The following is a 26022-nucleotide window of genomic DNA, read 5'->3' as shown; positions in this document are numbered from 1 at the left end:
CTGTCATGGACTCCGAAAAACACCATTAACCAGTGAGTAACTAAGACTATCTGTAGGTTTCCTGTCCTTGATGGGCGGATCCCCTCTCTCTGTGGTGCCATCATGGGGGGGGACAGAGAAAAACAAGTTAGATTAAACTCACCCAGGGGTGGTCCCGATGCGGTCCAGTCTAATGGGGGGGTCGCAGGTCCAGGTCTGGCGCCTCCCATCTTCATGCGATGACGTCCTCTTTGCTTCCTGTCATTGCTCCTGTGCAGGCGTACTTTATATGCCCTGTTGAGGGCAGAGCAAAGTACTGCAGTGCGCAGGCACCGAGAAAGGTCAGAGAGGCCCGGCACCTGCACACTGCAGTACTTTACACTGCCCTCAACAGTGCAGATAAAGTATGCCTGCGCAGGAGCCGCAATAGGAAGCAAAGAAAAGGAAGTCATCGCATGAAGATGGGAGGCGCTGGACCCAGACCCGAGACGCCCATCAGACCGGACCACCCCTGGGTGAGTATAATCTAACTTGTTTTTTTCTTATCTTTCAGGTTAAATCAGGGGCTTATCTACAGCATTATAAAATGCTGTAGATAAGCCCCTGATGGCGGTGGCCGTGGTTTATAGGGCCAAAATGTGGTGACAGATTCCCTTTAACAGCATGGGAACTGCAGCTGTCTGACTGGCAATAATGACTTTACAGCTGATCAGAAGCAGTGTTTGCTGCACTGTTATGCACATGACAGCAAGACAAACACCTGATGTTCGAGGGCCGAACCCGAACAGTAACACAAACTTCCTGGTAATGTTTGTGTTCAGTGTCCGTGCCCGAACAGTAGGTATTCAGTACGGACACCAAACTTAACTTTTCGGGTTCGCCCATCTCTGTTTCTCACATTAGCTTTGTAACACCCCAGGTAGCCAGTTGTTACAGTAGTATTGCATTCCTTTCGGGGAGAGTGACGCCATGCTTGGAATCGAGGAAGGGTCCCTTTAACAGGTATTCAGCACATGCAATGCTGTTCTGACTCCAGGCCAGAAGGGGGAGCTCTGAACCAAGTTTCAGGGGAGCTACCCTAGATATATATTCTGGCTTGGAGGAGGAGTTAGTCAGATTGTGAGAGAAGAGAGGAAGCAGACAGAGAGAGTCTGAGAGAAGAAAGCTGGGGCCATGCAGTCAAGTGTGCTGCAGCTCCTGGAATGAGAGAGAAACAGAGCAGTCTGCAGGCGACTGACGGAGAAGAGAAGCAAAGGAGAGTAAAGAGTTGGAGGGAAGCTGCGACTGAACTTCCTCCACGCTGAAGCGCAGGAACTGGTGGCTGGAGGACCGAGGCTGTGTGGGACTGTATGCCCCACAGCAGAAACCTGCAGACAGGAGATTGCAGGTCGCCTGTCCACCATTAACAGTAACAGATAGAGTCCAGAGTCATCTGACAGACCCCTGTAAAAAGACTTGAGTTACCTGCCATGCTGGTAGTGTCCTACCAACAAGGGGGACCGACAGAACGTGAGGACCTTGTGTGAGGCCTGGCAGAAAGGGACTACAACACTGCACAGAAGGGAAGGCTTCTAACCCCACCTGGATAGGGGGATTCTTGAGTTGCTTCCAAGCCGGCCAGACCATACCAGTACCTGTGATTCGGTACCCTGGACTGTGGCCGAGTTACACCAGTAAATAGACTGCAACCTTCTGTCCTGTTTCTTACTATATCATTATTATCTTCCACACTTGGAGCCCTGGGGACCCAGCTTCACCTGTGGGAAGCCATACCATCCTTGCTGCCATAACATCACCCCAGTGGACCCCTTTAAGCAGCGTCGGTTATCCCTGACCGAATACCACAGGTGGTGTCACGAACAAACTTTATTTGCCATTTCAAATCCCCTTTTATTGGACAACCAGGGCCACGGACCGGGTCACTGCCACTGTGACATCCCCTTTAAGAATCGGCCCGCTACAGAGTGCCCCTCGGCCCTGGCGGGTGCTCCAGCTTTACTTTGTATACTGGGACAGAGTCCCTCTAAGTTAGTCGAATAACATTTCTATTGTACAAGTTAAGTCTTGCAACACTATAGATTCAAATGAGGATTTGAAAAGTGAAAACATTTATGGTGCATCTTGGAAATTAGGCAATGTGTCATGATATATTTTATATCAGGGATTGTAAGGGTATCCTACTTTGGGGCAAAACTCAGTGATGCTTGTGAGAGGATCACTAGCACGGTATGTGAGGGGAGATATGTGTCACAGTCATGTGCTAACAGGACCAATGTGACATCACAATCATGTGATCAGTTACATGGTCTGGATTTAAATGGCTGGCCTTGAGAGGCAGTCTGTGTATTGTTTTTGGAAAGACTCCAAAGCGGTGGCTCCATGTGGAGTTGACACAAGGGTCTGAGAGGGCGAACCCCTCAGACATATGGACTTTGTTATACGTTATCTTTTTATTTTCCCATTATGCCAGAAAGGCTCTGTTTACTTTGCTGAACCCTGCAGTGGTTTATGCTGGTTCACAATAAACCAGCATGTGATTTACCACAAGAAGATTTTCTGTGTCTAACTTGGGAAGCAGTAGAGTGAGTCAACCCCTCATAGGGTAAAGACCGAGTTTTTCTTACCACAATATCTTATGTTCTCAGGTCCTGTTTTCTCTTTCATCCAGGCTGCTGCAGAGACAAACAAAATATTTAGAGAAAAAAAAATAAGCTACAAAGATATCCAAAATCACATTCAACTTCTATTAGTTGTTTCAGAAATATTACCTGACTTCCAAATGTCCAAATGAGCATACAAGACATCTCCACACAATGGGGACCTGTCTCTAAAGCCATCTTCACTTAATGCACATAAGTCTCTTCCTGTTAAGTCTTGGAAGTTGCGACCTACTTGAGGAAGTCTATACTGGTGCTCTGTCCACAGTATCCACTTCTGAACATTCCCCGAAGACCATTCCATTGGGTCTAATTTAAAGAGAAAAGTGATTAGGCTGAATAGATCATTACAATCAATTTGAGAATAGCCAGTCCAATCTGTTAATTGTGCACATGCTGCACGATTAAGGCCGGCGTCACACTAGCGAGTTTTACTGACGTATGAGTGCAGAAAATACGTCCAGAAAATACGCATTGCACACGGCCCAATGATTCTCTATCGGGCAGCTCCTATCTGCCGTATATTACGCATCCGGAATATACGGTTTGTTACAGGCGTAGAAAATCGCAGCATGCTGCGTTTGTCAGCGTATTGCGCAAAAAATAAGTCAATGAAAGTCTATGGGGGTGAGAAAATTACGAATTACACACGGACCATGCGTGTGACTTGCGAGAAATACGCACCGGTGTTCTATAGAAAAGCCGACAATTCAGTGCGGTGTACAGTAAAATCACACTGACAGAATAGAATAGGTAGAATAAATGTGTACACATAGAATAGGTATATGTGTGTGTATATATATATATATATATATATATATATATATATATATATATATATATATATATATATATATATATATATATATATACACACACAGTACAGACCAAAAGTTTGGACACACGTTCTCATTTAAAGATTTTTCTGTATTTTCATGACTATGAAAATTGTACATTCACACTGAAGGCATCAAAACTATGAATTAACACATGTGGAATTATATACTTAACAAAAAAGTGTGAAACATCTGAGATTGTGTCTTATATTCTAGGTTCTTCAATGTAGCCACCTTTTGCTTTGATGAATGCTTTGCACACTCTTGGCATTCTCTTGATGGGTTTCAAGAGGTAGTCACCGGGAATGGTTTTCACTTCACAGGTGTGCCCTGTCAGGTTTAATAAGTGGGATTTCTTGCCTTATAAATGGGGTTGGGACCATCAGTTGTGTTGTGCAGAAGTCTGGTGGATACACAGCTGATAGTCCTACTGAATAAACTGTTAGCTGATTTTTTCTTGCCATAATACAAATTCTAAGTCAGTCCAAAAAATTGGAAAAACTTTGAAAGTGTCCCCAAGTGCAGTGGCAAAAACCATCAAGCGCTACAAAGAAACTGGCTCACATGCGGACCGCCCCAGGAAAGGAAGACTAAGAGTCACCTCTGCTTCTGAGGATAAATTTATCCGAGTCACCAGCCTCAGAAATCGCAGGTTAACAGCAGCTCAGATTAGAGCCAGGTCAATGCCACACAGAGTTCTAGCAGCAGACACATCTCTACAACAACTGTTAAGAGAAGACTTTGTGCAGCAGGCCTTCATGGTAAAATAGCTGCTAGGAAACCACTGCTAAGGACAGGCAACAAGCAGAAGAGACTTGTTTGGGCTAAAAAAAACCACAAGGAATGGACATTAGACCAGTGGAAATCTTTGCTTTGGTCTGATAAGTCCAAATTTGAGAGTTTTGGTTTCAACCACCGTGTCTTTGTGCGACGCAGAAAAGGTGAAGGAATGGACTCTACATGCCTGGTTCTCACCGTGAAGCAAGGAGGAGGAGGTGTGATGGTGTGGGGTGCTTTGCTGGTGACACTGTTGGGGATTTATTCAAAATTGAAGGCATACTGGACCACCATGGCTACCACAGCATCTTGCAGCGGAATGCTATTCCACCCGGTTTGCGTTTAGTTGGACCATCATTTATTTTTCAAGAGACAATGACCCCAAACACACCTCCAGGCTGTGTAAGGACTATTTGACCAAGAAGGAGAGTGATGGGGTGCTACGCCAAGAGCCCTGGCCTCCACAGTCACCAAACCTGAACCCAATCGAGAAGGTTTGGGGTGAGCTGGACCGCAGAGTGAAGGCAAAAGGGCCAACAAGTGCTAAGCATTTCTGGGAACTCCTTCAAAATTGTTGGAAGACCATTCCCGGTGACTACCTCTTGAAGATCATCAAGAGAATGCCAAGAGTGTGCAAAGCAGTCATCAAAGCAAAAGGTGGCTACTTTGAAGAACCTAGAATACAAAACATAATTTCAGTTGTTTCACTTTTTTGTTAAGTATATAATTCCACATGTGTTAATTCATAGTTTTGATGCCTTCAGTGCAAATGTACAATTTTCATAGTCGTGAAAATACAGAGAAATCTTTAAATGAGAAGGTGTGTCCAAACTTTTGGTCTGTACTGTATATATATATATATACACACACATACATATATATAGACACACACACATATATATCAGTGAGACACATATATATATATATATGTATTTATATTTCATACAGCGCTAGATAGCAGAAGAGCCGGTAGTTCAATTGCCGACTTTTCCAATCTCCTTCACAAACCCGACAGGATATGAGACATGGTTTACATACAGTAAACCATCTCATATCCCTTCTTTTATTACATATTCCTCTTTACTAATGTAACAAGTGTCTCCGTGTAAAATTTGGGGTCTCTAGCTATTAAATTAAAGGGTTAAATCCCAGAAAAAATTGGCGTGGGCTCCCACGCAATTTTCTCCGCCAGAGTGGGAAAGCCAGTGACTGAGGGCGGATATTAATAGCCTACATCATTACATCACTAACAGCACATTGGGATCAGTTTAAAAAATGAGGTGACAGGTTCCCTTTAAAACAAAAATCATATTATACATTTAATTGGGTTTTAAAACGTTAATACGCATATCCAAGGCAATTTTCAAATGTCAGTATTTTCATCAGAATTTAGAATCAGTAGTATAGACTGAAATAGGATTGGAACTATATGTGAACTGATCAGAAAAAAATAATTCACCTGTTCGTGTGTATTTTCCTGAGAAATTTGATTCATGAAAAACTTACATCTCCAAGAATTTAATTTAATGTCCCTTATTATGCTCCAGAGCATAAACAATGTAATATATAAGAACTAAAAAAACAAACAAACTTATAATTACCTCACTACTCACCTTTCATGTACCTCTGCTACTCACGTCAACCCGTCCACTCCTCAGATCGCCATCAGTTGTGCAGAAATCCCCAGGCCTCTCACACAAGGCAGGGGCTTTTGGGAGTGACAGGTCCAGAAGGATTCTGTCAATGCATCAACAAGGGCCAACACCTAGACATTGGCCTATCCATTAGCTATGTGCGCAAATAGGTTTTTTTTTGTTTTGTTTTTTTTTTACAGATTTTGGAGCAGAAAGTTGCTGTCAACTCAAAAGGCTTCTCACGCACATGTTTTTTTTTAACAGGAAATTGAGAAAAAAGTGTCTGTGTGCATACTTTCTTTTCACGTAGTTTACGCTATGGAAACGGATAAAAAAACATTCCAGAGAACAGGGGTGGCAATTAGTTTTCCTAAGTGGCCACATGGGAGACTGACTGTTGTGGAGGGCAGAACCAATAGGCTGAAATTAATTCTGCTCAATATCAATATTAATTTATTATAATTATTTTATATTAATATTAATTGTATCACTTAGCCCCTTAGTGACAGGGCCAAATTATTAAACTCTGACCAGTGTCACTTTCAATGGTAATAACTCTGGAATGCTTCAACAAATCCCAGTGATTTTGAGAATGTATTTTCATGGCACATTATACTTAAATTTAGGTCGATATATTTTGTGTTTGTTTATAAAAAAAAGATCAAAAATTTGACAAAAATGTAAAAAAACTAACAATTTTCAAACTTTGAATGATTATCCCTTTAAGGCCGGAGTCACACTACGGACGAGTGCTATGCTATAAAAAAAAAAAAAAAAATTGCATAGCACTCGGACCAGTAATCCTCTATGGGGCAGCTTCCATTATAGTATTTTTACTCGGCCGTTTTCAACGTGCGAGTGAAATCGAGGCATGCTGCGCTTGTCACCGACACTCGGCCGAGTCTCGTCTCACTCGCACCCATATAAGCCTATGGGTGCGAGTGAAACAACACACATCTCTCAGATATCATCCGAGTGATGTGCGTTATACGCTGACTCCGGCAATGGAGGGGATGGAGAAATTAGTTTCTCTGCCTCCTCTGCAGCTGTGCTCCAATCCGCTCTATGCGAGAGGCTCGGAGCACGGACGTATGACACTCAGCTCTGTTTGCAGCAGAGCAGGAGCCGAGGGTCATTAGCATATCTTATGCTAAGCATCTCATGTGTTTTTTCATAGATTTCACAAGCCATTAAGCTATTCACATTTCATGTATCGCACATTTCCTTGCTTTACTACAGTTGAGTGCAGCCGTTGATCTATTTGCTATGTAAAGGTACCTTCACACTAAACGATATCGCTAGCGATCCGTGACGTTGCAGCTTCCTGGATAGCGATATCGTTGAGTTTGACAGGCAGCAGTGATCAGGATCCTGCTGTGATATCGCTGGTCGTTTAACAAAGTTCAGAACTTTATTTGGTCGTCAGATCGTCGTGTTTGACAGCAAAAGCAACGATGCCAGCGATGTTTTACAATGGTAACCAGGGTAAATATCGGGTTACTAAGCGCAGGGCCGCGCTTAGTAACCTGATGTTTACCCTGGTTACCATCGTAAAAGTAAAAAAAACAAACAGTACATACTCACCCTCTGCTGTCTGTCACACGTCCCTCGCCGTCCGCTTCCTGCACTGACTGAGCGCCGGCCGTAAAGTAAAAGCACAGCACAGCGGTGATGTCACCGCTCTGCTGTTAGGGCCGGCACTCAGTCAGTGCAGGGAAGCGGACGCCGGGGGACGCAAAGGTGAGTATGTAGTGTTTATTTTACATTTTACACTGGTAACCAGGGTAAACATCGGGTTACTAAGCGCGGCCCTGCGCTTAGCAACCCGATGTTTACCCTGGTTACACGGGGACCTCGGCATCGTTGGTCGCTGGAGAGCGGTCTGTGTGACAGCTCTCCAGCGACCACACAGCGATGCTGCAGCGATCGGCATCGTTGTCTGTATCGCTGCAGCATTGCTTAGTGTGAAGGTACCTTTAGACTTTTTTGGTTATGCACCAGTTCAGACTAGATTGCTGTTCAGTCAGTTTACTTATATTTACTATGTACTATTTTTTCTGACTTGAACGCCCCGCCCTTCACCATGCTGTGATTTTAATTACATCCAAACACAGTTGGTTCTGACCTTCTTATAAATGCAGGCTTTACCATGTTTTTAGCCATAGGTATGTGTTCACACTAGGCAGTCAGGTCAGGTACCCATCTGATTTGAGATTACCTTGACGTTTGGTGGATGGGCTCACATTTTTTGGCCAAATCTTGTGCTAAGCATCTCATGTGTTTTTTCATAGATTTCACAAGCCATTAAGCTATTCACATTTCATGTATCGCACATTTCCTTGCTTTAGTACAGTTGAATGCAGCCCTTGATCTATTTGCTATGTAAGACTTTTTTGGTTATGCACCAGTTCAGACTAGATTGCTGTTCAGTCAGTTTACTTATATTTACTAGGCTTGGAGCACAGACGCATGACACTCAGCTCTGTTTGCAGCAGAGCAGGACCCGAGGGTCATTAGCATATCGCATCCGATGCTCTCGCATCGGATGCAATACGCTAGGGTGACTCCAGCCTAATCCAGATAGTCATGCCACAGAGAAACATTATTAAATAACATTTCCCTCATGTCTGCTTTACATCAGCACCATTTGTAAAGTGTTATTTTATTTTGTTAGCATTTTAGGAGGTTTCAAAATGTAGCAGCAATTTTTCATGGAAATCTGCAAAATTATTTTTTTTTAGAGACCTATCCATGTTTGAAGTCACACAAAATACTTAATAAGTACAGTTAGGTCAATATATATTTGGACAGAGACAGCATTTTTCTAATTTTAGTTATAGACATCACCACAATGAATTTTAAACAAAACAATTCAGATGCAGTTGAAGTTCAGACTTTCAGCTTTCATTTGGGGGTATCCACATTAAAATTGGATGAAGGGTTTAGGAGTTTTAGCGCCTTAACATGTGCCACCCTGTTTTTAAAGGGACCAAAAGTAATTGGACAATTGACTCCAAGGCTATTTCATGGACAGGTGTGGGCAATCCCTTCATTATGTCATTCTCAATTAAGCAGATAAAAGGCCTGGAGTTAATTTGAGGTGTGGTGCTTGCATTTGGAAGGTTTTGCTGTGAAGTAAACATGCAGTCAAAGGAGCTCTCCATGCCGGTGAAACAAGCCACCCTTAAGCTGCGAAAACAGAAAAAAACCATCCGAGAAATTGCTCCAATATTAGGAGTGGCAAAATCTACAGTTTGGTATATCCTGAGAAAGAAAGAAAGCACTGGTGAACTCATCAATTCAAAAAGACCTGAGTGCCCACGGAAGACAACAGTGGTGGATGATCACAGAATAATCTCCATGGTGAAGAGAAACCCCTTCACAACAGCCAACCAAGTGAACACGCTCTCCAGGAGGTAGGCGTATCAATATCCAAATCTACCATAAAGAGCAGACTGCATGAAAGTAAATACAAAGGGTTCACTGCACGGTGCAAGCCACTCATTAGCATCAAGAATAAAAAGGCTAGACTGGACTTTGCTAAAAAACATCTAAAAAAGCCAGCACAGTTCTGGAAGAACATTCTTTGGACAGATGAAACCAAGATCAACCTCTACCAGAATGATGGAAAGAGAAAAGTATGGCGAAGGCGTGGAACAGCTCATGATCCAAAGCATACCACATCATCTGTAAAACACGGCAGAGGCAGTGTGATGTCTTGGGCATGCATGGCTGCCTGTGGCACTGGGTCACTAGTGTTTATTGATGATGTGACACAGGACAGAAGCAGCCGAATGAATTCTGAGGTATTTAGAGACATACTGTGTGCTCAGATCCAGCCAAATGCAGCAAAACTGATTGGTCGTCGTTTCATACTACAGATGGATAATAACCCAAAACATAAAGCCAAAGCAACCCAGGAGTTTATTAAAGAAAAGCAGTGGAATATTCTTGAATGGCCAAGTCAGTCACCTGATCTCAACCCAATTGAGCATGCATTTCACTTGTTAAAGACTAGTGTTGAGCATTCCGATACCGCATGTATCGGGTATCGGCCGATACTTGCGGTATCGGAATTCCGATACCGAGATCCGATACTTTTGTGGTATCGGGAATCGGTATCGGAACCATATTAATGTGTAAAATAAAGAATTAAAATAAAAAATATTGATATACTCACCTCTCCGACGCAGCCTGGACCTTACCGCTGTGAACCTTCTTTGCTTAAAATGAGCGCGTTTAGGGCCTTCCATGACGTCACGGCTTCTGATTGGTCGCGTGCCGCTCATGTGACCGCCACGCGACCAATCACAAGCCGCGACGTCATCCCTCAGGTCCTAAATTCCCTTCTAGGATAGCAACTGAAAACCACCACAGTGAAGGCCTGGCAGAGCATCAAAAAGGAGGAAACACAGCGTCTGGTGATGTCCATGAGTTCAAGACTTCAGGCAGTCATTGCCAACAAAAGGTTTTCAACCAAGTACTAAAAATGAACATTTTATTTAAAATTATTGAATCTGTCCAATTACGTTTGGTCCCTTTAAAAACAGGGTGGCACATGTTAAGGAGCTGAAACTCCTAAACCCTTCATTCAAGTTTAATGTGGATACCCTCAAATGAAGGCTGAAAGTCTGAACTTCAACTGCATCTGAATAGTTTTTTTTTTTAATTCGTTGTGGTAATGTCTATAAACAAAATTAGAAAAATGCTGTCTCTGTCCAAATATATATGGACCTAACTGTAACATTTCCCACATGTCAACTTTACATCAGCACAATTTTGGAACCAAAACTTTTTTTTGCTAGGGAGTTATAAGGGTTAAAATTTGACCAGCAATTTCTCATTTTTACACCATTTTTTTTAGGGACCACATTACATTTGAAGTCATTTTTAGGGGTCTATATGATAGAAAATAACCAAGTGTGACACAATTCTAAAAACTGCACCCCTCAAGGTGCTCAAAACCACATTCAAGAAGTTTATTAACCCTTCAGGAACACCTCTCATCCCAACCACACCCCTCACCCCAACCACACACCTAACCCTAATCCCAACCCTAACCACACCCCTAACTCCAACACATCCCTAACCCTAATCCCAACCATAACCCTAACCACACCCCTAACCCTAATCCAAATGGTAAATCTAATCCAAATCCTAACTGTAGCCCTAACCCTAACTTTAGCCCTAACCTTAACTTTAGCCCCAGCCCTAACCCCAACTTTAGCTCCAACCCTAACCCAAACCCCAACCCAAACCCCAACCCTAACCCCAACCCTAACCCTAGCCCTAACCCTAATCCTAGCCCTAGCCCTAACCCTAGGCATAACCCTAACCCTAACCCTAGGCCTAACCCTAGGCCTAACCCTAGCCCTAAACCTAACAATAATGGGAAAATGGAAATAAATACATTTTTTAAATTTTATTATTTTTCCCTAACGAAGGGGGTGATGAACGGGGGTTTGATTAACTATTTATAGCGGGTTTTTTAGCGGATTTTTAAGATTGGCAGCTGTCACACACTAAAAGACGCAGTTTATTGCAAAAAATAGTTTTTGCGTCTCCACATTTTGAGATCTATAATTTTTCCATATTTTGGTCCACAGAGTCATGTGAGGTCTTGTTTTATTCGGGATGAGTTGACGTTTTTATTGGTATCATTTTCGGGCAAGTGACTTATTTGATCACTTTTTATTCCGATTTTTGTGAGGCAGAATGACCAAAAACTAGCTATTCATGATTTTCTGTTTTTTTTTTGGGGGGGCGTTTATACCGTTCCACGTTTGGTAAAACTGATAAAACAGTTTTATTCTTCAGGTCAGAACGATTACAGCGATACCTCATTTATATCATTTTTTTATGTTTTGGCGCTTTTATACGATAAAAATGATTTTATAGAAAAAATAATTATTTTTGCATCGCTTTATTCTGAGTAGGGTTGAGCGACTTTCATTTTTTTAAGATCGAGTCGGGTTTTGTGAAACCCGACTTTGTCCAGAGTCGAGTCGAGTGCAGTCGGCCGATTATCGCTAAAAGTCGGGGATCGACCGAAACACGAAACCCGATGCAAGTCAATGGGGAAGCATAGTCGGCAGTGAGTGGAGGCCAGGAAAACACCTACAGTGCCCATTTTAATGCCAAAAACATCCATTCTTGTTTCTGAAGCTTGTCAATCTTAATTAACTTTATAATAATAGTTGGGCATAGGAAATTGGGGGTCATTTGGCTAAAGTTGTGGGGGGAGTAGGGCTGGCTCAAGTTTTTCGTGGGCCCAGGAAATACGGACTACGTCACGGTGGTGGAGCAGGGAGAGGTAAGTATTTCAACGTTGCAAGTGCTGTGATCCTGAGCAAGCAGGGGGGGCCCACTCGTTCGCATTGGCACTGGCACAGGGCCCCTCAAACTACGGCGGTGTGTTTGCATGGCGGGGGCGCCTCCCACCAGCAGCGACACTTTTGCGTACTCTGAGGGGCCCTGTGCCAGTGACGTCGCCAACGAGTATGCCCCCCCCACCTGATGAAGTAACCTGCACTTTCATCTGCACCTTCCTCTTTGTCCCTGTGTAAGGTGGTATAACATGCGGGAAGGGGAACCTTACTTTCAGCAGGGTCAGATTCTGGCTGTGTAGAGTACAAGGGGAATGTAGTGGTCTAGGTCAATGTACCAGCAGACTCATCTAGCAGTGGCTGGGCAATGGGCAGGATGAGGAGGAAACAGATATAGGGCCAAAGAATAAAGTAGGCTAAATGCAGTTCAAAATTGGTAACAGGACTAAACAGGCGGCATTGCTTTGTTCAGTGGAGTAGCAAACCCAAGAGCAGCAGACACTGTTTCAAGGGCCTAACCACACTAGTAGGCCAAATGCAGTTTAATATCTGATAGTATAGGCCGAAAGCCAGAATGTGGAAGCTCAGCTTTGTTCAGTTGAGGACAACACCAGGGAGGGGCAGACACCGTTAGTAGGCCGGAACAGCCAATTTTTAAAAAAACAGCAGTTAATAAGAGCCAGAAGGTAGAAGCTCAGCTTTATTCAGTTGAGGACAACACCAGGCAGGGGCAGACACCGTTAGTAGGCCGGAAAAGCCAATTGTTAAAAAAACAGCAGTTAATCAGAGCCAGAAGATGGAAGCTCAGCTATATTCAGTTGAGGACAACACCAGGCAGGGGCAGACACCGTTAGTAGGCCGGAACCAAAGTTTAAAAAAAACAGCAGTTAATCAGAGCCAGAAGGTGGAAGCTCAGCTTTATTCAGTTGAGGACAACACCAGGCAGGGGCAGACACCGTTAGTAGGCCGGAACAGCCAATTTAAAAAAAAACAGCAGTTAATCAGAGCCAGAAGGTGGAAGCTCAGCTTTATTCAGTTGAGGACAACACCAGGCAGGGGCAGACACCGTTAGTAGGCCGGAACAGCCAATTTTAAAAAAAACAGCAGTTAATCAGAGCCAGAAGGTGGAAGCTCAGCTTTATTCAGTTGAGGACAACACCAGGCAGGGGCAGACACCGTTAGTAGGCCGGAACCAAAGTTTTGAAAAAACAGCAGTTAATCAGAGCCAGAAGGTGGAAGCTCAGCTTTATTCAGTTGAGGACAACACCAGGCAGGGGCAGACACCGTTAGTAGGCCGGAACCAAAGTTTTAAAAAAACAGCAGTTAATCAGAGCCAGAAGGTGGAAGCTCAGCTTTATTCAGTTGAGGACAACACCAGGCAGGGGCAGACACCGTTAGTAGGCCGGAACCAAAGTTTTAAAAAAACAGCAGTTAATCAGAGCCAGAAGGTGGAAGCTCAGCTTTATTCAGTTGAGGACAACACCAGGCAGGGGCAGACACCGTTAGTAGGCCGGAACAGCCAATTTTTAAAAAAACAGCAGTTAATCAGAGCCAGAAGGTGGAAGCTCAGCTTTATTCAGTTGAGGACAACACCAGGCAGGGGCAGACACCGTTAGTAGGCCGGAACAGCCAATTTTAAAAAAAACAGCAGTTAATCAGAGCCAGAAGGTGGAAGCTCAGCTTTATTCAGTTGAGGACAACACCAGGCAGGGGCAGACACCGTTAGTAGGCCGGAACCAAAGTTGAAGGCCAAATGCAGTTTAATATCTGATACTATAGGCCGAAAGCCATAAGGTTGAAGCACAGCTTTATTCAGTTGCAGCTTCTTGGCAATAATATAAAGAAGACGCGACAGGACAACACTCGGTGGATGCCATATCTGTGTTTTCAACTGAAAAAAACCTTTCAGTTAACTACTTGCAGGAGAAAGTTTTTGTAGCTGGTGGCCAATTTTTGTACTGTACCAGTTTTTTGTTGTATGTGTTTTTTGTTTTTAATGTTAAAATGTCTGCATTTGATATCTCTCCAGTATTTTCTTTTTTATAAGCAAAATACTTATTTTTATATTTTCTGATGTTTTATACCGGAGTATTCCTCGGGACACGCTTATAAAGTGTCTTATATATGTGTTTCTAATGAGTCACATTATATATTTTTTGTAATTGTGGCTCTAAGAGATCTCAAAGATTTCATGGTTTGGAAATGATTGTTATGCCTTTACTGTTATATATAATAAAAACTGAATGGACACTTGTCAGCTCTTCTCAGGTGAAATGTTATCAAGTTCCGTCTGTTGGGCCATTATTCTAGGTCATACCCCCAGATCTGTGAACTGAGCAGTAAGGAAAATTAGCTGGTCTAAGAAGCATATCCATCTTTCCTACTTAAACACTTTCTTCATTGCTACTTAAAGTGTTATATTTTAAAGCTATTGCAAGATTTTATAGAAGGAACTGATTGTAATTATCACCATAGGTATCATCACCTTTTAAGGACAGTGGGCAATCATTCAGCACTTTTTTGTAGGCATACATCCTCTCCTCAGCAACCTGTATGCATTTGACATGACATTATTTGTTCCTTTTATTGCATTACTTTCTTCATTGATTCCTTTTGCATAATTTATATGTAGTTTTAGTGCTGGTTTTGTACTCTGAGCTTGTTGCCCTGTGCACAATATTTTAAGACAGACTTAAATGTCAAGTTTGTTCTGTCAAAAGCAGTAGTGTTTCAAAATAGATAAAAAACAACATAAAGACAACATTCTAGAGCTGCTGTTATACTTATAAAGACAGTAAAATGTGATAACAACTATTAGCAGGTCATCTTTAGTATGTAGGTTTGATGAATCGGTGAGTGGTTGCATTGTATTGTGTGTGGTATTGTTATTAGTATTGTGAATTTTATTAAAATGTTTGCCTTCTGATTCAGTGTTTACTTTTCTTAATTTCCAAAATGCATGATTTCTTTGAAGGTTGTGTCTTCTGTCTTTACACACTTCTTTCTTAACCCCTTCCTAACATGCGCCATATATGTACAGTGCTGTGGGATCATATGAGCTCACACAAAGCACCGTCACGATCAAATGTGGGTGTCAACTCAATATGAGAGGTGACGCCCTGCTAGCATTGATCGTGGGCGTTTAGCCCCTCTGATGCTGCTGTCAATATGGGGAGAACTACGTCCATGCATAGACTACTGGGGTCTTAACGCCATCACTTAAGAATAAGTATCCTTTGCCCTTGATATCTGAGCTCTTTGATAGACTCTGTAATGCCCCAGCCGTTTTCCAAGACTTTGTGAACGACATCTTCCGGGTGATGCTCACCACCTCGGTCGTAGTCTATCTGGATGATATTCTCATCTACTCTCCAGATATTGACTCCAATCAGAGAGATGTTTGCAAAGTTTTTGACCTCTTACGGGCAAACTGAAGTGTGTGTTTGAGCAGGAGTCTTTGCCTTTCCTTGGCTATATCATCTCTGACCAGGGATTGGCTATGGATCCTGCCAAGCTACAGGCTGTAATGGACTGGCAAGAACCCCATTCTCTTAAAGCAGTGCAGCGCTTTATGGGGTTCATTAATTACTATCGCCAGTTCATCCCTCACTTCTCATCTTTGGTAGCTCCCTTGGTTGCCCTCACCAGGAAGGGAGCAAATCCCAAGTTGTGGTCGGAGGAGGTCTCCAAGGCCCTACTCACTATTAAGTCACACTTCGCTAGCGCTCCCATCCTACATCGCCCCGATGTAGATAAGGCATTTATAATAGAGGTGGATGCCTCATCCGTTGGTGCTGGAGCAGTCCTCTTCCAAAAGGATGCTCAAGGTCGGAAGCATCCTTGCTTCTTCTCCAAGACCTTCTCACCAGCGGAGAGGAATTATTCCATCGTGGACAGGGAGTTGCTAGCCATGAAGTTGGCTTTCTCAGAGTGGAGACACCTCCTAAAGTTTTTACAGACCAAAAAAATTTTGTGTACTAACAGACAGCCCAGCGGCAAAATTCTCGCCAGGCCAGATGGTCCCTGTTCTTCTCCCGGTTCCATTTCACCCTAACTTTTTTTTCCACGTTGAAGAACATTCGTGCCGACGCTCTCTCCCGCTCCATAGTGTCATCAGAGGAGGAGGAGCCTTGGCTTATTGTCCCTTCTGAGAGCCTGAGAACCGTGGCTCCGGATTCACTAGAGTCTGTTCCCCCGGGCAAGCCGTTTGTACCATCAAATTTGCGACCGGAGTTTCTCTGTTGGGCTCCTTTGTCCAAGGAGGGTACACATTTCGGGATCAAGAGGACATTTGAGCTTCTGGCGAGAACATACTGGTGGCCGCATATGGCTCGTGACGTCGTGGATAATATTCGGGCATGTGTCTCCTGCGCCAAGAATCGGTCTACTCGGCAACGGCCTGCTGGGCTACTTTACCCCCTGCCAGTGGCAGACAGGCCCTGGGAGATGGTTGGGATGGACTTTGTGGTGGGCTTACTTAAGTGTCGTAGCTGCACCGTTATCTGGGTAGTCACCGATCAAAGTACAGCTGTGTGTTTGCACGGCGGGGGCGCCTCCCACTGGTAGCAACACTTTTGCGTACTATGAGGGGCCCTGTGGCAGTGACGTCGCCATCGAGTATTCCTCCCCCCACCTGATGAAGGAACCTGCACCTTCATCTGCACCTTCCTCTTTGTCCCCGTGTAAGGTGGTATTTTATGCGGGAAGGGGGACCTGACTTTCAGCAGGGTCACAATCTTGCAGTGTAGCGTGCACGGGGAATGTTGCATTATGGGTCAATGTACCAGCAGACTCATCTATCACTGGCTGGGCAATGGGCAGGATGAGGGGGAAACAGATGTGGGCCCAAAGAATAAAGTGGGCTAAATGCAGTTCAAAATTGGTAACAGGACTAAACAGGCGGCATTGCTTTGTTCAGTGGAGTAGCAAACCCAGGAGCAGCAGACACTGTTTTAAGGGCCCAACCACACTAGTAGGCCAAATGCAGTTTAATATCTGCTACTATAGGCCAAAAGCCTAAAGACTGAAGCTCAGCTTTATACAGTTGAGGACAACACCAGGGAGCGGCAGAAACCGTTAGTAGGCCCTAAACACCATTTTGTTTTTAAAAAAAAACACCAGTTAATGAGAGGCAGAAGGTTGAAGCTCAGCTGTATTCAGTTGAGGGCAACACCAGGGAGGGGCAGAAACCGTTAGTAGGCCCTAAACACCATTTTTTTTAAAAAAAACAGCAGTTAATGAGAGGCAGAAGGTAGAAGCTCAGCTTTATTCATTTGAGAACAACTTGAATTAGGGACTGCAGACAGGCTATCAAAGGCCTAAAATAACAAAACATAGGCTCATGGCAGTTTTACGTCGGTTACATGGATACACAGGCAGCATTGTTGTCAATGGAGGAGTATTTAAAGTAGGGACCGCAGACAGGCTATCAAAGGCCTAAAATAGCAAACAATAGGCTCATGGCAGTTTTACATCGGTTACATGGATACACAGGCAGCTTGGTGGTCAGTGGAGGAGTATTTAAAGTAGGGACCGCAGACAGGCTATCAAAGGCCTAAAATAACAAAACATAGGCTCAAGGCAGTTTAAAATAGGTTACATGGATACACAGGCAGCTTGGTGGTCAGCGGAGGAGGAGTATTGCAAGTAGGGACCGCAGACAGGCTATCATAGGCCTAAAATAACAAAACATAGGCTCAAGGCAGTTTTACATCAGTTACATGGATACACAGGCAGGCAGCATTGTGGTCAGTGGAGGAGTATTGCAAGGAGTGTCTGTCCCAGTACTCCCAAAATATAAATAGATGTTAATGTCTCGCAAAACAACCCAAAAAAAAAAAAAAAAAAAAAGGTGGCATACTTAGGTACAGGGGTGGGCTCATCTGCTGAGTTTCTGACATAGTAATTTGGCAGTAACTATTTAATGGTGCCAATATAGGACACTGACACAGACTACTTTAAGTAGCATCATAGATGTCTACAAATTTGTATTGTCAGTGCCAGACATTGAATGATGTCAGCGAATAGACTAAACATTGGTGGAGCTGTGCGACATAATTTTGCACGTGGTAGAGCACAGTTTGAACTGGGGGAGGGGGGAACTCTCTTGTGGCCGGCGGGACCGCCCCAGGGCCCCTCATGTTACAACGGTGTGTCTGACGTTGGGTGCGCACCACCACCGCCAGAGACACTACATTGTACTATGAGGGACCCAGTAGCAATGCCGTCAACCAAAAGCGAGCACACCCACCTCTTCAGACAAACAGCAGTCTCACGGGTGCTTGCGCCAAGTCGCGATACCACGGCCCCGTGTGGTGAGTTTGGCCATTTATGGAGGTGTAAACATGTCGTATGCTGTACAATCAGCTGCAGCAAATTAGACATTAGAAAAGTAATTCACAGGCAAGAGCTTTTCATAGGAAAGCTAGGTGTCGGCCGGGCAAGATGGGGCAAAAGATTTTGAAATCCAGTTGTGGTTCATTTTAATGAATGTTAGATCGTCAACATTTTGGGTAGCCAGACGAGTCCTTTTTTCGGTTAATATTGAACCTGCAGCACTGAATACTCTTTCTGATAGGACACTTGCTGCCGGGCAAGCAAGCTCCTGCAATGCATATTCTGCCAATTCTGGCCAGGTGTCTAATTTTGATGCCCAGTAATCAAATGGGAATGACGGTTGAGGGAGAACATCGATAAGGGATGAAAAATAGTTAGTAACCATACTGGACAAATGTTGTCTCCTGTCACTTTCAATTGATGCAGCAGTACCTGTCCTGTCTGCGGTCATAGCAAAATCACTCCACAACCTGGTCAGAAAACCCCTCTGTCCAACGCCACTTCTGATGTGTGCACCCCTAACACTCCTAGTCTGCTGCCCCCTGGAGCTCGTGTGAGAACGATCACGTGCGCTGTGTGCTGGGAATGCCTGAAGCAAACGGTCAACAACAGTTGATTGTTTGGTTGCTAATATTAGTTCCAAGTTCTCATGTGGCATTATATTTTGCATTTTGCCTTTATAGCGTGGATCAAGGAGGCAGGCCAACCAGTAATCGTCATCGTTCATCATTTTCGTAATGCGTGTGTCCCTTTTTAGGATACGTAAGGCATAATCCGCCATGTGGGCCAAAGTTCCAGTTGTCAAATCTCCGGTTGTGATTGGTTGAGGGGCAGTTTCAGGCAAATCTACGTCACTTGTGTCCCTCAAAAAACCAGAACCCGGCCTTGCCACGCAACCAATTTCCAGTGCCCCCGGGAAAGCTTCCGCATTAAAAATATACTCATCCCCATCATCCTCCTCATCCTCCGCCTCCTCTTCGCCCGCTACCTCGTCCTGTACACTGCCCTGACCAGACAATGGCTGACTGTCATCAAGGCTTTCCTCTTCCTCTGGTGCAGACGCCTGATCCTTTATGTGCGTCAAACTTTGCATCAGCAGACGCATTAGGGGGATGCTCATGCTTATTACGGCATTGTCTGCACTAACCAGCCGTGTGCATTCCTCAAAACACTGAAGGACTTGACACATGTCTTGTATCTTGGACCACTGCACACCTGACAACTCCATGTCTGCCATCCTACTGCCTGCCCGTGTATGTGTATCCTCCCACAAAAACATAACAGCCCGCCTCTGTTGGCACAGTCTCTGAAGCATGTGCAGTGTTGAGTTCCACCTTGTTGCAACGTCTATGATTAGGCGATGCTGGGGAAGGTTCAAAGACCGCTGATAGGTCTGCATACGGCTGGAGTGTACAGGCGAACGTCGGATATGTGAGCAAAGTCCACGCACTTTGAGGAGCAGGTCGGAGAACCCAGGATAAGTTTTCAATAAGCACTGCACCACCAGGTTTAAGGTGTGAGCCAGGCAAGGAATGTGTTTCAGTTGGGAAAGGGAGATGGCAGCCATGAAATTCCTTCCGTTATCACTCACTACCTTGCCTGCCTCAAGATCTACTGTTCCCAGCCACGACTGCGTTTCTTGTTGCAAGAACTCATACAGAACTTCCGCGGTGTGTCTGTTGTCGCCCAAACACTTCATAGCCAATACAGCCTGCTGACGCTTGCCAGTAGCTGGCCCATAATGGGACAACTGGTGTGCAACAGTGTCATCTGCCGATGGAGTGGTTGGCCGACTGCGGTCTGTGGAAGAGCTGTAGCTTCTGCAGGAGGACGAGGAGGAGGAGGAGGGGGTGCGAACGCCTACAGCCAACTGTTTCCTAGACCGTGGGCTAGGCACAACTGTCCCGAAATTGATGTCCCCTGTGGACCCTGCATCCACCACATTCACCCAGTGTGCCGTGATGGACACATAACGTCCCTGGCCATGCCTACTGGTCCATGCATCTGTAGTCAGGTGCACCTTTGTACTCACAGATTGCCTGAGTGCATGGACGATGCGCTGTTTAACATGCTGGTGCAGGGCTGGGATGACTTTTCTTGAAAAAAAGTGTCGACTGGGTAGCTCGTATCGTGGTTCAGCGTACTCCATCAGGGCTTTGAAAGCTTCGCTTTCAACTAACCGGTAGGGCATCATCTCTAACGAGATTAGTCTAGCTATGTGGGCGTTAAAACCCTGTGTACGCGGATGCGAGGATAAGTACTTCCTTTTCCTAACCAGAGTCTCATGTAGTGTGAGCTGAACTGGAGAGATGGAGAACGTGGAACTTGCGGGTGTGCCGGTGGACATGGCAGACTGAGAGACGGTTGGAGACGGTATTGTTTCCGCCGGTGCCCTAGATGCAATATTTCCTCCTACAAAACTGGTGATTCCCTGACCCTGACTGCTTTTGGCTGGCAAAGAAACCTGCACAGATACTGCCGGTGGTGTGGAAAATGGTGGCCTTACAGTGCCGGAAGGGATGTTGCGTTGCTGACTAGCTTCATTGGCCGAGGGTGCTACAACCTTAAGGGACGTTTGGTAGTTAGTCCAGGCTTGAAAATGCATGGTGGTTAAGTGTCTATGCATGCAACTAGTATTGAGACTTTTCAGATTCTGACCTCTGCTTAAGCTAGTTGAACATTTTTGACAGATGACTTTGCGCTGATCAATTGGATGTTGTTTAAAAAAATTCCAGACTGCACTCTTCCTAGCATCAGATCCCTTTTCAGGGATTGCAGACTGAGCTTTAACCGGATGGCCACGCTGTCCTCCAACAGGTTTTGGCTTTGACACGCGTTTTGGGCCAGATACGGGCCCGGCAGATGGAACCTGTTGCTATGTTGATGCCTGCTGCGGCCCCTCCTCCACCTCCACCTCTGAACTACTGCCGCCTGCACTCTGTTCCCCCAATGGCTGCCAATCGGGGTCAACAACTGGGTCATCTATTACCTCCTCTTCTAGCTCGTGTGCAACTTCGTCTGTGTCACCGTGTCGGTCGGTGGTATAGCGTTCGTGGCGGGGCAACATAGTCTCATCAGGGTCTGATTGCGGATCAGTACCCTGAGAGGGCAATGTTGTGGTCTGAGTCAAAGGAGCAGCATAGTACTCTGGCTGTGGCTGTGCATCAGTGCACTCCATGTCAGAATCTACTTGTAATGGGCATGGCCTGTTAAGTGTTTCACTTTCTAAGCCAGGGACGGTATGTGTAAAGAGCTCCATTGAGTAACCCGTTGTGTCGCCTGCTGCATCCTTCTCTCTTGTTGTTGTTTTTGCTGAAGAGGACAAGGAAGCGACTTGTCCCTGACCGTGAACATCCACAAGCGACGCGCTGCTTTTACATTTACCAGTTTCAGAAGAGGAGGCAAAAGAGCTAGAGGCTGAGTCTGCAATGTAAGCCAAAACTTGCTGTTGCTGCTCCGGCTTTAAAAGCGGTTTTCCTACTCCCAGAAAAGAGAGCTTTCGAGGCCTTGTGTAGCCAGACGATGAAACTGGCTCCACAGCTCCAGACTTAGGTGGAATATTTTTATCCCCACGCCCACCTGATGCTCCACTACCACTACCATCATTACCAGCTGACAATGAACGCCCACGGCCACGACCTCTTGCACCAGACTTCCTCATTGTTTTAAAAACGTAACCAAAGTAACTTTATTTGTTGCTGTCAAACAACTTACACGGTGAGCTATAACTTCAGTATGATTTCAATATCCCTTAACAGGTTGTTGAGACCACAAGGAAAATCAGGCACAATGTTACAGACACTGTTTTCTGTGGCACCAAATCACAGAGATGCCACACACGCAGGACTGTCACTCAAGCACAAATGTCAATATTAATCTCACACCTTTTTTTTTTTTTTTTTTCTCAGGGAGACTTTAGAAACCAAATACGATCAAATGATTTCTTTCAGGGACAATTTAGAAACCAAATACTAAAAAAATAAAAAGACTTTCTAGGGCCCACTGAGTGAGAGATGGCACACACAGGAGTCAGGAGTGGCACACAAGCCCTGAAGCCAATATTAATCTCCCACTGATTGATGTTTTTTTTTTTTTTCAGGTAGATTTTAGAACCCAAATCAAGCAAAAAAATAAATAGGCTTTCTATGGCCCACTGAGTGAGAGATAGCACACACAGGAGTCAGGAGTGGCACACAAGCCCTGAGGCCAATATTAATCTCCCACTGATTGATGTTTTTTTTTTTTCTGGTAGATTTTAGAACCCAAATCAAGCAAAAAAATAAATAGGCTTTCTATGGCCCACTGAGTGAGAGATGGCACACACAGGAGTCAGGAGTGGCACACAAGCACTGACTGAGGCCAATATTTTTCTCCCACTGATTGATGTAGTGATTTTTTTAAAGGTAGATTTTAGAACCCAAATCAAGCAAAAAAATAAATAGGCTTTCTATGGCCCACAATTTGAGAGAGAGAGGTGGCACACCCAGGAGTCAAGACTGGCACACAAGCTGAAAGGGCAATATTAATCTCCCACTGTTTTTTTATTTATTTTTTTTTTCAGGGAGACTTTAGAAACCAAATAATAAAAAAAAAAAAAAAAAAAGGCTTTCTATGGCCCACTGAGTGAGAGATGGCACACACAGGAGTCAGGAGTGGCACACAAGCCCTGACTGAGGCCAATATTTTTCTACCACTGATTGATGTAGTGTTTTTTTTTCAGGTAGATTTTAGAACCCAAATCATGGAAAAAAATAAATAGGCTTTCTATGGCCCACTCAGTGAGAGATGGCACACACACGGATGGCACTCTAGCAGAAATGCCAATCTTAATCTCCAACAAAAAAAAAAAAAAAAAACAGGGACTGTCCTACAATTACTATCTCCCTGCAGTAATCTCAGCCAGGTATGGCAGGCAGCAATAAGGAGTGGACTGATGCACAAATTAAATAAAAAGTGTGGACAAACAAAAAAGATAGCTGTGCAGAAAGGAAAGAACAAGAGGATATGTGCTTTGAAAAAAGCAGTTGGTTTCCACAGTGGCGTACACACAGCAATACAGCTATCAGGGAGCCTTCTAGGGCAGCCCAATGAGCTACAGCGCTGAGAGAAAAAATAAAAAAATGTAGCTTCCACTGTCCCTGCACACCGAAGGTGGTGTTGGACAGTGGAAATCGCTACAGCACAAGCCTAACGCTCTCCCTGCTTCTGACGAAGTGGCAGCGACCTCTCCCTAAGCTCAGATCAGCAGCAGTGAGATGGCGGTCGGCGGGAACGCCCCTTTATAGCCCCTGTGACGCCGCAGACAGCAAGCCAATCACTGCAATGCCCTTCTCTAAGATGGTGGGGACCAGGCACTATGTCATCACGCTGCCCACACTCTGCGTTCACCTTCATTGGCTGAGAAATGGCGCTTTTCGCGTCATTGAAACGCGACTTTGGTGCAAAGTCGCGTACCGCATGGCCGATGCAACGCTGGGATCGGCTCGGTTTCATGAGACGTCGACTTTGCCAAAAGTCGGCGACTTTTGAAAATGAACGACCCGTTTCGCTCAACCCTAATTCTGAGGACTGTAACTTTTTTATTTTTTCGCTGATGGTGCTGTATGGTAGCTCGTTTTTTGTGGGACAAGATGACGTTTTCAGCGGTACCATGGTTATTTATATCCGTATTTTTGATCGTGTGTTATTCCACTTTTTGTTCGTCGGTATGATAATGAAGCGTTGTTTTTTGCCTCATTTTTTTTTTTTTTTTTACAGCGTTCACTGAAGGGGTTAACTAGTGGGACAGTTTTATAGGTGGGGTTGTAACAGATGCGGCAATACTAAATATGTGTACTTTTTTATTATTTAGATAAAGAAATTTATTTATGGGCACAATATATATGTATATGTCTATGAGCAGACGCTTGTAAGCCACCTCCCTGCAGGACCCGGTAGTAGCCCCGCAGTCATTTTGGATCTGGGGCCTGCAGGTGGGAGACGCTCGGTACAAGGTGAGCACATCGCCTTGTATTGAGGATCTTAGGGAAGCATCGCGCAGGGAGGGGGCGTGCCACCGGAACACTGTGATCATGACCACTCCTGGCACATAGTGCCGGATGTCAGCTGAAATAGTCAGTTGACACCCGGCCGCGATCGGCCGCGCTCCCCCCCGTGAGCGCGGCCGATTGCATATGACGTATTATCCCGTCACTGGGCATTAAGTCCCGGGTCACCTCGACGGGATAGTACGTCATATGGGATTAAGGGATTAAAATCACACCTGAAACCAGATAAAAATGGGATTAGTTGACTAAATCTTTGCATTGTATGTCTCTGTGTGTTAAACTTTGCATGGGGAACAAAAAGAAGAAAACTGTCTAAAGACTTGAGAACCAAAATTGCTGAAAAATATAAACAATCTCAAGGTTAAAAGACCACCTCCAGAGATCTTGATGTTCCTTTGTCCACAGTGTTCAAAATAATCAAGAAATTTCCAAACCATGGCACTGTAGCAAATCTCCCTGGATGGGGACGGCAGAGGAAAAGTGATGAAAGGTAGCAATGCAGGATAGTCAGGATGGTGAATTAGTAGGTTAGAAGGGGTTTGTGGATAGTCTCTGTGCTGCCAACAGGATTTAAAACATATATCCCAGTGAAGTAAAATGATTGGTTTATTTTGACGTGTTTCGAAGTACACCAGTCATTTTACTAAACTGGGATATATGTTTTAAATCCTGTAGGCAGTGCGGAGACTATCCACAAACCCCTTCTAACCTATTGGTGTCTGATGGTCACTGGCTGACCCGTGGATCTGTTGCAGCCGATTTTGCACTATATGCTGTTTTTTCGTATTAAACAGTTGAGTTTAATGTGAATCTGTAGCTCACGATATTTCTGAGATAAGACCCTATTTTGCGCTGATCTCCTACAGTTTTACTAGGATGGTGGAATAGCAGCCCGAATCAAGTTCCAAAGAAATTCAAGCTGTCAGCTTCAGCAGGCTTGGCCATCAAGAATAGACGGATACCCACACCGTATTTTTTGCTTATTTAAATAAATAATTAAAAAACGTTATGGTGCCCCCCCATTTTTGACAACCAGCCTTGCTAAAGCAGACAGCTGGGGGCTGGTATTCTCAGGCTGATAAGGTGCCATGGTTATTGGACCCCCAGCCAAAAAATAGCAGCCCGCAGCTGCCCAGAAAAGGCACATCTATTAGATGCACCAATTTTGGTGCTTTGCCAGGCTCTTCCCACTTGCCCTGTAGCGGTGGCAAGTGGAGTTCATTTTTTTGGGCTTGATGTCACCTTTGCATTGTCAGGTGCCATCAAGCCCGCGGCTTAGTAATGGAGAGGAGTCTATAAGACACCTGACCTTTTCTAATCCTATAGTTGTATTGTAAATAAAGACACAGCCAGAATAAAATCTTTTATTAGAAATAAGACTAAACACAGTTTTCCATTTTATTTAAAAATAACAAGCACAGTTATACTCA

General features: G+C 44.5%; 1 protein-coding gene across 1 annotated transcript in view; it reads right to left on the bottom strand.

The window, feature by feature from the left end:
• Positions 1-2574: 2574 nt before the first annotated feature.
• SPDEF (SAM pointed domain containing ETS transcription factor) overlaps positions 2575-26022 on the bottom strand; it is a 604091-nt gene continuing 580643 nt past the window's right edge. The window contains exons 3-4 of the mRNA XM_077299169.1: positions 2748-2945; positions 2575-2651 (exon numbers count right to left, since the gene is read on the bottom strand). Coding sequence (XP_077155284.1) covers positions 2575-2651; positions 2748-2945 — 275 coding nt within the window. The remainder of the gene's footprint in view (positions 2652-2747; positions 2946-26022) is intronic.

Source organism: Ranitomeya variabilis, chromosome 3 (genome assembly GCF_051348905.1).
Source record: "Ranitomeya variabilis isolate aRanVar5 chromosome 3, aRanVar5.hap1, whole genome shotgun sequence".
NCBI classification, from domain to species: Eukaryota; Metazoa; Chordata; class Amphibia; order Anura; family Dendrobatidae; genus Ranitomeya; species Ranitomeya variabilis.
This window is presented reverse-complemented; position numbering and strand designations above follow the sequence as displayed.